Below are 16715 nucleotides of genomic sequence, written 5' to 3' on the forward strand. Positions count from 1 at the left end.
AAGATTTCTCCTCAATTCTCCCTGTTTTTAAGACTCCTAAGAAGGCAGTTCAAGAACAAGAGGCTTGGACCTTTTCCTCCACTGGGTTTGGGTGTGTGTGTGTGTGTGTGTGTCTGCCTGTATCTGTCTGTGTCTGTCAGTGTGTGTCTCCGGCCATGCGAAAACAGCTAGAGAACAGGTCTGATGGAGCCAAGTCTCCCTCCAGCCTGCTACTGGCCCCCTGCCCACCCCTCATTAGCGCACACATGCACACACAAACACACAGCTCTGTTCAATAAGTTAACATGCTGACAGAGAATACTACGAAGCTATGCTCTAGGTGCAGCCCAGCCCAGCGTCAGACCTCTGATGACCATGATGGCTTGTGTGTGTGTCTGTGAGTGTGTATGAGTGTGTGTATGTGACCATGCGTGTTTTTGGGAGGCTGCAGTAGACGTTACTTCCGCTCCATCTCTCTTATTACTTGCGGTCACTTGGAGCTTACGGTCGTGCTGGACGTGACTTCATAAGAAGCATGCTGTTTTTGGCTTACACAGTATGGTGCGCGTGTGTGTGCGTGTGTGTATGTGTGTTTGGGGAGGGGTGGGACACTGTAGTTCTGCATGTTTGTTTTTCTATTTTTTCCCCCCTTGTTATCCACACAGCATGCATATTGCAGTTTTTCTGCTGTCTCATCCAACAGCATGTGTTTATAAGATGTCCTCTCCTCACCCACTGAAATAAATTCCACTGGTGCTTTGTTAGGATGTGTCCGGGTCTGTAGTGGGCCTGTACTGGGAGCCTGGGGTGGCTCCTTTTAACATCTATCTCTTGAATCTTTTAAGTGTTGTCTCCAGAAGGGTAGAATAAAACATGAATTATCACCGACAAAAGGATTTACCAGCATAGACTTTGAGAGAGACACTTAAGGACTGACTTGAGCGACGCATTAAAAATAATTGGATGAGAGGAATTTAGGGAGAATTTGCATTTAAATTTCAGTGTAATTCCCTTTGATGTGACGGCAATGTGTGGCAGCATCCGGCCCCAAGTTTTAACAGAGATTGTTGCCACGTTGCATGTGCCGGCGCGCCACAGAGCACCACGAAGCCCGAGGTGATAATGCATTTCTTGTGTTCCTGTTACAAGTGGACACTGAGGGCTAGCTCTCACTCTCATGTGTGCGAACAGGAATGTTTAGCACTGCTCGGGGGAGAATAGGAGGGGAAAGAGACAGTTTGCTTTGGGAGGCTAGTGAGAGAAATTGAAAGAGAGGAAAAGAAAATATACCCACATGAAATTATTAATTTTTTCCCGAGGCTTATGTTGAAAGTGAAGCACAGAGGAGAATAGTAACATGTGACAGAAATACAAACGTAAATTGGAGAGATGGCAGGGAAAATGGATTTAGAGCAGACGGAAAGAGTGCATGCAGGAGACAGCTTGTGAAGTGGTGGCAGAGATGGAGAAAAGGGGTAGTGGAGGAGAGAAGAGGCAGAAATAAAGTGGAAGAGAAGAGCGAAGCACAGGTGTAGACAGCAGTATACTACCATTTTTCTCTCTTGACAAGAATCAGTGTTACAAGAGTAATTCTGTCAGCTCTCTGTACACTTAACAAGAGGGGCCTGCTTCTGATGGATTTTAAATGGGAATGACAATAAGAGTCGGGCTGATTTGCTACTTTCAAATTTAGGCAGGGATTTCAACAGCAGTGTTTACTGGTTTAATCCTCTGCAGCGGCTGGTGGAAGTGCAGAGAGTGAAGAGGGGAGCCAGAGCAACACACAGGATGTTCAGCTTAGCCAAGGGTTCTTGATCACTTTGAACCAGGGGCTACAACTTATTTTGTTTTATTGTGTAACTCATGCGCTAAAACCTGAAGGAAGCCGAACACTTTTGAGTATGATGAATGATAAATAGACTTCAATAAAGATGATGTTTCTGCAACAATGTGCCTTCCTCTGGGATTTAAAGAGTTGCATGAAAGCATTTTGTTTATTGCTTCTGAGGCATCCAAATATATCCGCACCGAGTAAACAAGTACATTACATTAAAAAAAAAAAACATGCATTCATACAGAATAGATCATAAGCTCCAAATTGTGATACTTTGAATCATGTAAAAGTGAGAATGATATACATTCAGGCATCAATATTCCATTCTCTTAAAAGTAGGTTTACTCTGTAAAGCTCTGAATGAGGCACGTTGTTGCATAAACAGTTTGCGGAATAAAGTCTAAGCTGTATATCCATCATACTGGAGAGCTCCTCCGTCTTATATAAAAGTTGTTCTACTTTTTATATTGTGTATATTTCTTTGTAAAATACCCTGCAAATTCTGAGAGTGTTTTTGTTTAAAGTGCTTCACAGTACAGTGAATGCAAACAGCTCGAATAGAGCTGACCCTTAACTCCGGCATTGTTAGAGCCATACTCCCTGCCCACTGAGTTATAGATGATGACCACACAAGGGAAACGGTCACAGAGTCTGTGGGGAGTTGTCATACTCCCAGAAAGCACTTAGAGCCCTGAACTCATGGCCCCGAAAAAGCCTGTGCAAAGCAGTAACACTGTCATGGTTCTCTGAGAGGCTTTAGTTTCTTAACCAAGCCTGGTATCAAAGCTCAGTCCTTTTTTTGAGTTCTGACTAAATGTGTCCAAAACATCAACTTTTAGACTTTGAGTTGGCAGTGAAAGCTAGCGTGGTTTGCTTCATTTTCATCAGATATATTCTGATTTAAATCAGAATTTTGCTGACTTTAGATAATATTTTATTTAGCCTATGTGGCTACAACTATAACTAATGTATTTAAAGGTCCAGGTGTAGGATTCAGGGGCTATATTATATTATGACTTTGTTTTTAGTAGTTTATAATCACCTGAAAATAAGAATTGCAGTGTTTTCATTACCATGTTGTTCTTCAGTAGCTGAGAACAGACACATAAAACACTGGCTCTCACATGGATGCCAGTAAATCCTACACATCTGACCTTTAAATATTTGATGAAACAAAGAAAAGGCTTTTCTATAAGAACAGGCTTATATTCCTTAAATTAAGGAATCAAGAACTGTATTCTTTTGGTGCTGAAACTCAGGTTTATTATTGCTACAATAAATCAAAACATTTCAAATAATATTCAGCCTTAATGTTGGTTTCCTCCTCTGCAAAAGCAGTTGTATCTTTTTGCTGTTCAAATACCTGCTTTGAAATATCGTACTAATATCACTGCCGAGGGATGTCGAGGGAGTGGGAAGTGTGAGTTCAGTGAAGGAGCACTATATGGCTGACAAGTCATATGGGACGTCTTCACACACCTGATTTAGCCACCACTACCTCTCCCTGGAGTTTTGATACACAAACAGAAATACTGTGTATTAGACGGTGGAGCCCTAGTCTTGCTTATATACCATCCTTAGCCAGGCTGCACTTTAAGGCAGCCTTCGTTTGATTTAAAGTGAACTTAAAATGGCTTCTTTTCATGCGTCTGTGTGTAACATGGCAGTCATGACTAAACAGATAGTGCTGGAATAAAAAGGGACACACATCTAGGACCAGCATGCACTCGAGCATTGCCTTTTGTTTTACAGGAGCGGAGGGGTGCCAAACTGTCCCCCTGCTCTATGCTCATGGCTTCCAGGAAGAGTTGTCATTCCGCTGTGTCACTTTGTCACTCACTCACTCCTCCTCTGCCTCCTCCTCCTCTTCTTCATCTAATTTCGAACCCTCCACTCCTCCATCCATCATTATCCTCCTCCGCTGCATGGCCTCCACCTGTTCTGCCCCTGCACATGCCATTCCCCGCTCCCTCCGAATGTGTGTGTGTGTGTGTATGTGGCTTGCACTTTTTACCCCCCTCCTGCTGCCTTGCCTTGTGATTTGTGTGGAGCCTTGGACAGACCCTGGCCGTTGAAGGGCAACACAGGGGGAAACGTGGCTGCGACGTTGTTGTGACGTGGCTGTGGGAATGGGGACAGGAGCAGCTCTGAGGGAGAGGAGGAAATGTCAGTGTAGGAAGAGGCTTAGCACGCACACACACACACACACACACAGACACACACTTTTGACTGTACTGACACCTCAGCACTCTTACACACTTCACTGAATACAGTACAGGCCACTGACGACATCCAACTCCTACCTTTCTCGTTTTTCCTTGACATTACCCTTTCTTCCTCGTCCTTTTTTATGCCGTCTCTATTTTCCCTCTTGCCCTCTCTCCATGTTTCACACTATTCTCTTTTTTTCCCTTTTCTCAACCATATTCCTTTCTTCCTTTTTCTCCCTCCCCGCCTCTCCTCCCTCCTACAGAGCCCTCAGTGAACCCATCCAATGCTGGCGTGGTGGCAGGAGCTGTGATTGGCTCCCTGCTGGCCCTCCTCTTGGTTGCCGCTCTCATCGCTGTGCTCGTCACCCGTAGCCGCAGGCAACAGCAGGGTTACCGCGCCAATGGCGGCAGTGACATGAAGACACGCATATTTGGGGGCGGCAAGAAGGCCAGCAAGAACGGCACGGGCGGGGGAACAGGTAGTGGTGGCGTCGGAGGTGGTAACAACAACGGGCCCATCTATGTTTACAACGAGAGCTCGTCCCATCAGGGCCTCGCAGAGAAAAACAACCACCACCAGCCGCTCACCATGGGGGGCCGGCCCGAAGTTGTTGCCACGACACCCACTGCCCAAGATATCCTGCTGAGCAATGAATTAGACGACGCAGAGAGGAGGAAGTTTGATGAGCTGGAGGAGGAGGAAAGGTATGACCATTTCAGTGGAGGGGCCCCCATCCTTCAGCTTCGCCCACCACATGACCAGGACGATATGATTGGAGGTTACCTGGATGATGACATGGAGTCCCAGGGGGATGGCTCTGTCATCTCACGGACTGCTGTTTACGTATAGAGGAGAAAAGGAAAGGAGGAGGAGAAGAAAAAAGGAGGGATGGAGGATTCCTCCTAAGGATTTTGTGGCTCCAGGGGTCTCGTCCCTTTCTGATAGAGAAGAGAAAATTCTACCACTTTTATTTTTGAAAATTGATTTTAAACATAGCCTATTATTAATCACAGTGCAGCCCCAGAAATGGACTGAGGAGGGACATTCTGAAAGGAGCGTTGCTGTTATCTGGTCCCTAAGAAGTGAAAATCAAACAGAGAAAAGAAACAACCTGCCTCCCACTGCTTCTGCTCATGCTATTGCTATCACTGGGACCTTGACAAGGACTCTTGACAGACAGACTAAAAGAGAGAAACTATGTAGTGTGGGAGTAGGATAATGGAATCATGATACAAGCTTGGCTATAGAGGAGGCACCTCACTTGCATATTCACTCTTATCTTCACCAAAACAGTAGAAGTGGAAGGGGTTGTCAAGCAGTTGAGTGTTGCCTGCTATTCTCAGTCCTCCTGTGGGAAACCTTTTGTTTTGGTAATACGTTGCGCTGTGACAGCTGGTGGGTAGTTAGTAGCTAGTGATGGGTTGGGAGGAAGACATTTGATAGTACAGACAGTAGCCATCAGGTGATTTAGAGAAGGGAATAGTGTGTTTGCTCAAGTCTACTGGTGAGCTTTTATTCTGGCTGTTCAAGTCTACTGGCGGGCTTTCATTCTGGCTCTCTCTGCCATCCTCTCGAACTTCTCTGCAAACTTATCAGCGACGCTTGAATCTACAAAATTTAAAAGAACATTAGGTCCTCGTGTGCTGCACAAGCACAAGAGCAGCCAAATCTATCAAAGTAAGTTTGCAGGAGAGTTCGAGCTCAGCTCTTAACAAGGTATTCACATGCAAACTTTTGTACAATGCCTGGAGGTAAGAGACGGTAAACAAGACATGAGGGAATGAGGTGTAGCCGATCTGACAGGGTCAAGGGATGGAGAGAGGGATGCAGGAGGCGGAAGGACTAGAGAGGAGCACGTCTCTTCTTTTCTCTTCCTCTTCATCCGCGTCTCTTCAGAGCGCTCCTGACAGGAGGAGCTTGATTGGTAATGAGCCGTGAAGTCGCTCGCTTAGCCGGGACCAACAGATTGCCACCGCTTATCGTTTATGACGTGGCGATTTCTCCCCCTCCCACCTCTATCTCTCTATCATCCCTCAGTCTCTCTCCCTCTCTCTCTTCATCCCCCTCTCCCAGTGTTTATGGGGAGTTTATGATTTATCCGGTGGTGTCGAGGTCAGGGCCACAGAGAGCAGAGGAGTATTTTACTGCTCCTGATGTGTCAAACGCCCCACTTACTCTATTCCAGCCCGGCCTGCCCTGACATGCCAGGACTGACTAATCCACCTGGAGTAGCCATGTTCACTCCATCCCAGTGCACGGACTCTACCGCCTCCTCCCACACTTCAGTAAATGGCCGGATGCAACCGAAACTCACCCGGAAAGTACTACGGCATTAGGTTAGATAGATTTTCAATAACATCATGTAATATTTCTTTCCATTAGTGGATGTTGTTAAATGTAGTGAATTGATCGGGAGACATAAAAGGTTGCGTCCACAGCGAAGCAATGGGAGTCATATTGACTAACAGGCAACAAGCAGTGAAATGGCCCTTTATGATGCAGCTTCAGGGCTGATTGTCTCCTGACTGTTAATTTATCCTTCTAACGAGCCACCGGAGGCCCACTCAGGCAAATGTTGCTCTGTGGCTACTGCACGCTGCTGTCTTTGAGGCTCAGTTGTGTACATCTGCATTCGTCACTGTATCTATGTAGCCACTGGATGACTGTGATGGACAATCTTGGAGACAAGCTCTACAGTAGCTCCTCTAATCATGCTTTTTCCTGCCTTGTAATCTTCTCCCCTTTGACCCACTGGGAATCTGTTGAGTGCGGCTCTCGATGACTGTACTGCCCTCTTGCAAGGCCCAGCAAAGATCTGGGTTGCAGTATGCTGCAGGTCATAAGGTCAAATGCAGGGTGACCTATTGCTAAGAGCAAGGAAGGCTGCCTGCAATTCCTATCACAGTTGTTTTTTAACCTTGAGCTATGGAGGTGAGAAACACTCAGTGCAAGTATCTGCACAGGGTGATGCAGTCCTAGTTTGCCATTTTGATGGCTGTTAACATTCAGAGAGGCGGAGAGAGAACAGGAGAGGGACACAAGAGGCATGTGACAAAAACAGAGACAGTGTTTGAGCACCGTCTAGCATATTGTAAGCCAGCGTGTTCAATGGGATTATCATCTAATGGCCTTAGCTTCTACATAAATGCAACTCCTGTCAACCTGGGGTACAGTGAATTTACTCAACACAGCTGATTTGTCACAACCACTCAAAAATTAAAAAAAAAATGTATTACTTATTTTTGCACTTGTGTGTGTCACCGCTACAAAGAGAAATATGAGTGTAATACGTGGTTTGGGGGGTCAAAATAGCGATAAGGGACAAAACTGTTGTATGTACATTTTGGTGTGAGGTATCTGTGTACTATATATGTAAGCATCTTTATTTTTCTTGTGAAAATGTGGATATTTATGAAAATGTAAATATCAGATTGATGGAGCCAGTGTTGTGGAAGTAAAGAGGCGTTCTTGGTCGGCTAAGCCTAAAGTTCAAATGTCTCAGAGGGCATTCAGAATGTAATTTTTAACCTAATGAATACCTCAGTGGTTTGTGTGTTAAAACGCACTGAACCGACTGAGGTGAGTTTACCTAAAGCCTAAGAGTCGATTTGTACCGGGGGAAAAAAATTATAGACGCTTGTATAATTTTTTTTTTTTTTTTGTTCAAATAAGCATTGCCTACATTCTCACATAATAAGCACACAGTATTTTTTTGCACAATTGGCTTCTCCTTCTCCTTGACAGACACCCTGCACAATGCAAAAATACCCACAATACTCATAATTTATCAGGTAGACCGTAACCACACAGGCAATGGTCTGTGTTGAGTCAGCTCTGTGTGTGTGTGTGTGTGTGTGTGTGTGTGTGTGTGTGTGTGTGTGCATGTGTGTGTGTGTGTGTGTGTAGTAGTGTGATGAAGTGTATTTTCATGATGCTCAGGGTGCTTTGGGACATCTCTTACTGCCATTGGGGCTGTAACCTGAGTAGCCACCCTTTGTCACCATGGAAAACCAGCAAACTGAAGATATTATTGTGCATTTTGAAGGCGCGCACACACACACACACACACACACACACACACATACACACATACACATACTGTACATGTACATACGCAGAATGCAGAGAAACATTCGCCCACACACAAACACCCCTCAGTCACTCTCATTATGCTCACTCCCACAGCCAAACTGTGCAGAAGACACCTCATACCTGAAAACTCTGCCATCTCCTGACATAAGCCCACACAAATACGCTCACATAGATGCACACAAACAGTTCTTCTTTCTCCTCCACTTGCTCAGTGGCTCTGTCAGGACATATACCGCGTCCTGTTACTGTGGAAGGAGTCGCAGCATGATGTGTCCCCTGCTCCACCGCTTTTTATTTCCCAAATAGTCCAACCCAACCCCAAATCAACGACCCTGTAGAACAAAGACAACTGCACATTCAGGGACACACACCTTTCACCCAGTGTCGGAAACACTGGCTTTCTTGAAAACTGTTTGTCCGTTCTGCTTTTGTTCTGCATGGGGAACACAGCTTTCATAAAAATGCCACTGACTGTGCTGACCTGCATCCACCCTCCCCGTATCCCTTCCAATGCTTTTAGAGAGTCACAACTTCCTACACATCTTCAAAATGTTGTTTTCCGACTTTTTCTCACTTCAGCCACCTCCGCCACTGCGACCGCCTCCACAGACACTCGCACACACACCACTGCCACCCACCTCAGAGCCCAAGTAAGGCTTGTCAGACAAAATGCTTTTAGAAAAATCCGCGATCCTGGTCCGGGTCTAGCACAAGGTTAGGCAGTCAAAATATCCAATATTTTTTCTTTCTTTTTCTCCACATTTTTTCTTCAGCTCCAAACATCTGATGACTAATCAAAGCCTTAACATCTCCCATCTCACTTGCATAAAAGAAGAAAAAAAAGGAGAGAAAACCTCCCTGTGTATAAAGTATAAATATATAAATATGTAGCAGAGAAAAAGATATTACTAATTTATGGTGTCACGTTTGTGTATTTCTCAGTGACAGCAAGCATGAAGGATTTATTTTCTCCTATTACAGTTTCCCCTCTTTTCTGTTATTTTGCAGTGCTTTATAATTTATGTTTTCTGAGTGCTTTATTCTTGACTGCCGCGCTGTGATTGCTGCCAAAACTGGCAAATGTGCTTATTCTATACAAATGAACTGTACACACAACAAAACAGTCTTACCCCCAAAATGTGCTTTTTATTATTGACTGCTCTGTGTAAACGTTGCTTTTTTGTTCTTTTTTTTATTTTTTTAATTTCAGATTTATTTTGGTCTTGAAGAAAAACATGAATTAGAATTGTTGTCACCATTTTGTCGTGTCTTTCTATATTTTTTCGTATTTGGTTGCTATTAAAGACTTCTTGATTTTTGAAATGTTGCTGTGTGTGGTATCTGTTTCTCCTTTTCTTCCCTCTGTCTCTTTAACACTTGCGGTTAGCTCTGGTGACTGAGGAGCCAGATTGAATAGAAGTGCCAGCCATTGATTCTCACTGATTAGATTTATAGATTAATTGATCAGGTTATGAAGTGGCCTCTCTGTCTCTTGTCACCCATCCTTCACGCTGCAGACACACCCCACCCCTCCTGCTTGTTTGTTTGTTGTCCTTTTTTTTCACTCTCATTTCCTGGTCTGGCTGTTTGTCTCGTTTCAGTTTCGATAAATCTGTGTGTGTCAACAGAGGTGCGATAACAGGCTTATGAGGAAACTGAGCACAGGAATAGGAGAAGCCATTTTGTGGATTACAATTGTCCTGTACTCAAGCTCCACCTCCTCTCAGTCTCTCTGATTCGTATATGTGTCCTGGTTGGCTGAAGTAAACTTGCTGCCTTGGTAACAGGTATGTAGGAGACTGCTGTAGTTCTCTAAAGGGCACATTTTTCACCTGAGCATTTGGATTAGGAGGAGTGACGGTACAAAGCGCACATGCACTTTCTTATTTCAAGGAGCATATATAATCATTATATTCAGAGGAGCCCCAACACCTTTGAGGCAAATACTGTACACACACACACACAGACAGTGAGAGAAAAGGATAGAGTTGAGGAATGCGGTGCGGTAGCTTCAGTGGTTTTCCTGGAGGGAGGCAGTTTGTGTTTTCAGTTGGGGAATGTGCAGGCCAAGCTGAAACTCGGTGAATGGAGCGCCTCTCAAAGGCTGCATTGTTTGAACTCTGACTAAACCAAACTGGTTTGGTCAAATTTTAACAGAAGGGCACATAGGGGGGTTGTCTGTGTGTGCACAGGTCTATGTATGAATGTTCTGGCACAGGAGTGAATGTGTGTGTTGATGCGTGTATGTGCACCTGCCTTATTGGGTTTTTACATACAAGTGCCCCCTCTGTGCCCCCACCAAACGATACAATCAAGTTGTGCTGTTAACATCCTCACGACTGTGACAGTTGGTTTATGGCTGTTATGGCCGGGTGTCCTCGATGTTTGCCTGGTGCTTTGATGCCGTCATGTATCTGTGTGTCATCCTGGCTCCTTGTCACAGTTAATTTTTGTTGCAGGCTTCTTCTGTCAATGCACAGCTATTTACTGTGAGTCCAGCCCACCATCTGGCCTCTCTAATTGCTTTGGATTTGAGGCTGGCGAGATAGAGAGCACTTACACACACTCTTACGCACATACACACAGATACACAGAGACACACTCTGGCTCCTTTGGTTTTCTAGCTGAATGTAAAAGACTCGAGCACAGCAGAAAGGCTTTTAAGCTGCAGCTGGTAATGAAAGCCTGTGCAACACTTACAGTTTGGTCTGCATTTGTCACTGACAAAGTATGCACCTCCATGTGAAAGCAGTGACCCCACAACGCAGAACCTGGCCTATTTGAGCTTCGAGCAAATAACCTGGATCTGAAGCCAAAGTGACAGCAGCTCCGCCAAGCACTACCGCTGTGTTCAACATTAGCTTACAGTGATGAGACATGGTGCGGTGCCCCTGGGCAATTCAGATAGCTGGTAGTGGCCCTGTTTATACCAAGTTGTTTGTGTGTGTGTGTGTGTGTGTGTGTGTGTGTGTGTGTGTGTGTGTGCGTGTGCGTGTCCGCGTAGGCATGTATTAGACAGAGAATGAGCATGTGAGTGTGTTCTTCGGTCATGCAGTGTGCTAAAGGAGTATGTTCATGTGTTTAGGTGCCCAGTGAGTGCTCTGCTGGACTGCAGACATCTCGGATTTCGACAGGATGTTTGTGTGGGAAAGTGTTTATGAGCTTGAGTATTATCGGATTGTTTGGTATGTGTGTGTCTTTGAGCCCAACCATGTGATGAGCATTTGTGTGTGTGTGTGTGTGTGCTTTCTCACACATGCATGTTTGTATATGGCTGTATATTTAACTTCCAACTCTGGCAGCTATGGCCACAGTGTTGATTAAACATCTGATGGTGTGTGTGTGTGTGTGTGTGTGTGTGTGTGTGTGTGTGTGTGTGTGTGTGTGGATTAGCACAAAGACCCACTTTGGGCTCTCTCTGCTGATAACCGCAAACACAATGCTTCTCATTTAACCTCTCACCCTCCGGCTCCAGACATAACTAATAAATCCCAGAGTGAGTGATGACTGGCCTGGACTGTTGCATGGATTTCTGAGTGATGGATGTGGTGACCTGGGCCTTCACAGGGATTAAAGCAAGTGTCTGCCTCTGACCTCAATTATTAAAGTAGGTTCTTGCATATTCTTCTTGGCTTTAAAGCAACTGGCCTTTCGCGTTCTTGCCTGTGGTGAATCATCAGATCTCAAGCTGTGTGTGTCTTGCAGTTACTGGAGTATCTGTATCAAACACTGTATCTTTTAACTGGCTCATCTTTTAACTGACAGTGATATGTTTCTCATTATTTTAGCTCTGTAGTGCAGCACATTGACTCATAGCTCTTAGTGCAGTACAAAATACTCCCCCGAGTTTTAGGACAATGATCCCAAGCATGAAGACAAGTAATTAAGGAGTTTTATGTCCAAACTGTGGAATGTCCTTTACTGGCCAAGTCAGTCATCTGACCTTAGCCCGAGCATGTGTTTCATTTCATAAAGATGAAACTGAAGAATGTTATGGGCCTGACAGTGCATCACAAGGGGAGATAAGAAGTGTCTGGTGATTTCTGTGGCTTTATGACTTTTTCATAGTTTGTTTTAACTTGTGCAATTGCTTTCTTTCTCTGTGTGATGTATAGCAGGACGAACCCCATGTTTCGATTTGCATACTTATTTCTTTTTACTTTCAGTGCAGCTGCCCTCACAAAATACAACCCCAATTCCATAAACATTGGGACTCTGTGTAAACATAAATAAAAACATAATGCAATGATTTGCAAATCCTTCCTCGATGTATATTCAATTGAATACAATGCAAAGACAAGGTATTTATCTCATATTTATCTCATTCTGAATTTTGATGCCTGCAACACATTCCAAAAAAGTTGTGACAGGGGCATGTTTACCGCTGTCTTACATCACCTTTTCTTTTAACAACACTCAGTAAGCACCTGGGAACTGAGGACAATCATTTTTGAAGTTTTGAAAGTGATATTTATTACTCAAGAGACACAAACACTTAAAGATTTAAAGACTGTCTGTGTGGAAGAATGGGTCAGAATCCCATCTGAACACTGAGCGATTAGTGTCTTGAGGCGGCATTGCAAACAAAGTCTTCTCCAAGTATTTCAGTTAATGTGTTCAGTACTTTTTTCCTGTTATTGCACTTCATTGCACATAATTTTGAAATGAAGATTGAAATGATTTATTGTTGTAGTTTTATTGAGTTAAATACCAAAGTCCGGACTAAGCTGCATATGAAAAGCTGCGCTGTGTTGGTGAAGATCCTCAGTCATTCAAGTCGTGGTAATCTTAAGTGCTATGTTGTGGGCAACTGGACTCGCTTGAGTTTCTTGAAGACGTTTCACCTCTCATCCAAGAAGCTTCTTCAGTTCTGAAGTGTTCAGTTCAGTTTAGTTCAGGACTAAAGAAGCCTCTCTCTTGGATGAGAGGTGAAATGTTTTCAAGAAACTCAAGAAAGTCCAGTTGCCCACAATGTAGCACTTACGAAAAGCTGCATTGTAAAAATGTGTGATGAAAAAACATTTAATGTGTTGAATACTTGTTTCCCCCACTGTATGTGGGAAAAGGATTTGCAAAACATTGCATTCTGGTTTTATGTTTAACACAATGTTGATTTGTACATACTGTTGCATTAAGTATGCATACAACTGTGACATTGTGCTTAATCATAACATTGCACCTTGAACTTTGACCCACTTGATTATCCGTCACAGTCTGTAGAAAAAATGTGAAATTAAAAGAAAAAATATGCCATTTGGAACAATGCAGATTTTGACATTATCACTTAACGTTACCTTGGAGATACAAAACGCCCTTTACTGAGCTCGCCAGAGACAGAGGTCAACTTGGAGAACACAATAAAATTACAAATGCATTTCTCTGCCATTGTTATTTTCATAGTTATTCCTTTTATTTTTATTGATCAACTTCATAATTATTTTTGTGGCTTCTGTCAGCCGTCAATGAGCTGTCATCTGTCAGTGGCTCAGTCGATGTGACACATCTTCTGCTGAGCACAGGATTGTGACTCAGAATAGCCAGAAAATTATTGTGACCACGTGCAGGCGAACATCCTAGTATTTTTGGCTTACAGAATTTGACATATGTATTGGGACACACTAAATCATTTTCTGGTATGGCAGTGGTAGATAGAATGGTAGTATGGGTATTAGAATGCACCGAAAGAGTCTCCAGCCATGCTAGCAGCTCTGCAAGGAGCTAAACGCTGATGCTCACAATGTCCAAAATAACGTGCTGATGTTTGGCAGGCATGTTCACATCTTAGTTAAGCCTGTTGGTGTGGTTATATTTGCTGTGTAGCGATAAGGGTCACACAGATACCCTCTCTCTCCCTATGCGTCCTGTCTCTCTGTTGGGGGACTGTTGAAATAAAAGCAAAAATGCCTCAAAAAATCTTTTAAAGAAAAGAAATATTATAGTTCCTTGCTGAGAAATTTCACTCAAATCCAATCCTTATGGTAGCATTCGAAGAAAAGTCAGGGCATCATCAAAGTCAGTGGGAATCCTCCTCTAGGGAACATGAATGTCTGTACAAGATTTCATGTCTGGATCAAAGTTATGGACCGACCAGCATGGCTAAAAATCACTACAGTACCTGTAGTGTGTGTGTGTTTGTTTTTATATATATATATATATATATATATATATATATATATATATATATATATATATATATATATATATATATATATATATATATATATATATATCGTATATACAGCCTATCCTGCTTTCTGACTGCAGTATTTCAAACACCCATTTATTACTTTCTCTTTTGGTGTTGCTCACTTTCACACTCTGTTGTTATTCTGAACTGAAATTGAAATCAATATATTTTTTTAAGAAAGTGTGTGGCGTTCTTAATTTCACACTGTCTGAGCCAGTTTGTGACAAATTGGTGTTTGTTGACAATTTGGGAGTCAGCATGACTAATTTGGTTTCTAACTATGGTTGTTTGTAAAAGTTAGATTAGCTATTTTTCAGTGGCACAGGTTATAGTGCCGTTGGTATTTATGCTTTTTGTGTGTGAGGGCTGTAATGTTTGCTATAGTCCACTGTCTTCTCTTAGTGTGGTTACTTTTATGGAGTTTGTTTTGAGTGGATGCCGGGAAGGCAGCAGCTTCAGGCAACAACCACTCATCAACTGTTTACTCTGGAAACAGCCGCATTACCTCATTACCTAAGATGGTAATAAAAAGCAGATAAAAATGCCACTTCTTCCACACCTTCATATATACTAAAAACGCAGTGTCAAAGACTGGCAGGCTCGTTTGATTGACAACATCAATTTCAGCAAAAATGTCCCAAGGACTTTGCTGTCAAAGTAATGAACACATTTTTTAAACGAGAGGGTGCTTTAAAAGGACCAGACTGGTAAATGCATTCCTTCGATCCAACAGAGTATTGTTACCATGTCGAGCAAGGTGAAAGCAAAGTGCAGAGGAAGTTCCATTTTGTAAATAATCACAGGAAATTGGAAATCGTATCATTCCTCTTCCTCAAGCGGTAAATGATAACATCCGATCTCGTGGCTTCTGGTCATTCAGTTTTGTTCAGATATGTGTGTGTCTGCTACACACACACACACACACACACACAGAGTCATATAAATACACACCCAGGCAGACAGACAGAGGGAAGTGGATGCTCCTGTTTCCCCTGGAGGCCCCTGGGCATTTACTCTTCCTGTCCCATGCTGACAGGGCTGGAGGTAACTGGGTGGTTGCAGTGCATTGTTCGGCGGATGAGGCACGTCTCCCCCGGGGTACACATGCTCGGGCCGACTGCTGGGAGGGCAGAGAAGGGCAGGGGGAGAGAGATGGAGTGAGAGAGGCAGTATGAAGGACGTGATGGTGTGAGGAGAGTGAAGGGAGGATAGAGGGATGAGATCTGAGGGCCTTGTGTATTGGCAAAAACTACAGAGCGCCAGCCGGCATATAAATTTAACAGTGACTAATGCAAGATTGAATAAAAGGGGAAAAGAGAAGAAAGAAGGAGAGGAGGAGTCCGGGAGGATGGAGAGAGCAAAAGGGCAAAAATCAGAACAGAGAAAGGGAGGAGACGTCTGATTAAAGATGGAGTGGAAAACGGCTGAGTGAAGGGAGGAGAACGATGAGGGCTGAGTTGCTGCAGCTGTGTTGATTTAGCTCCTCACAGATCAGACTGTGTGAGTGTGAGGCAGAAAGAGAGAGGGAGACGGCGAAGAAGCTTTGAACGCCGCTGACCTCGACACACCTGCACAAACGCCCACCATCACCAGATGGAAGTTGCAGCACAAATGCATGCGTGTTTGTGAGTTAAATAAGCCCCAAAAGGTCTTCATGCTGTGACTTACCTGGAACAAATCCTGTTCCAGGAAATAGAAAACAAAGAACATTATGTGAATGCATTATGACCACCAGGGAGTTTAGCTTTGAGCTAAGTGTGCACGTGTCTGTGTGTGTGTATGTGAATGTGCGTGACTGTGTGGGTATGAATAAAAGAGATTTATATCAGAGAAAGAATGGTTTGTTGCTGCTCCTAAGAATAGATTCTGTGACGGAAATGATTTTGATGCTGTATGCAAGCCTCTGTGCATTTGTGTGTGTCTGTGTGTGTGTGAGTGTGTGTTTGTCTCATTTTGTGCGTATTTGCCCTGGAGTGCTTTGCAGATCAAATGCACTTGCTGTTTAATTCACCGTCTCAACAGGCAGCTCTTACAAAGTACATGCACGCACTGGCACATGCACGTCTGCATAACCTCAGATATAAACATACAGAATGAGAGATGAATATGGAGATAAAAACTAAAGTCTGCAAATATTTGGTTTTAGGGACTGGGGATAGTCTTCTGGGTACTGCTAAGTCCAAAGTAAATCGTGCAGTGATTGTGTTCACGTTCATTTGTGCATGTAACTGCCGTGCAGATGTTCGCCTGCCTGACAGTACGGAATGTGCATGCAAATGTATGTTTTTTTCCTGAGTGGGAGTTTATCACAAAATGTTTTGAGTCCCGCTGCACAACTAATGTTTGTGCTGCTCTGTGTTTATTTCCCCATAAGATGCCTCAAAATCACATCAGAATTGAATTATAAGATGA

At 43.6% G+C, this 16715-nt stretch overlaps 1 protein-coding gene across 2 annotated transcripts in view; it reads left to right on the forward strand.

Annotated features, from left to right (window-relative positions):
- The window catches only part of LOC125893127 (nectin-2-like), a 96967-nt gene that overhangs the window by 41546 nt on the left and 38706 nt on the right, over window positions 1–16715 (forward strand). The window contains exon 7 of one of the 2 annotated variants that reach the window (XM_049583658.1): window positions 4287–7692. The exons of the other annotated variant lie outside the window; for it this stretch is intronic. Within the exon in view, the coding sequence (XP_049439615.1) occupies window positions 4287–4873 (587 nt within the window). The 3' untranslated portion in view covers window positions 4874–7692. Of the gene's footprint in view, window positions 1–4286; window positions 7693–16715 lie in introns of those variants that run through there. 2 annotated transcript variants of the gene reach the window in all.

Source organism: Epinephelus fuscoguttatus, linkage group LG8 (assembly GCF_011397635.1).
Source record: "Epinephelus fuscoguttatus linkage group LG8, E.fuscoguttatus.final_Chr_v1".
NCBI lineage: Eukaryota > Metazoa > Chordata > Actinopteri > Perciformes > Serranidae > Epinephelus > Epinephelus fuscoguttatus.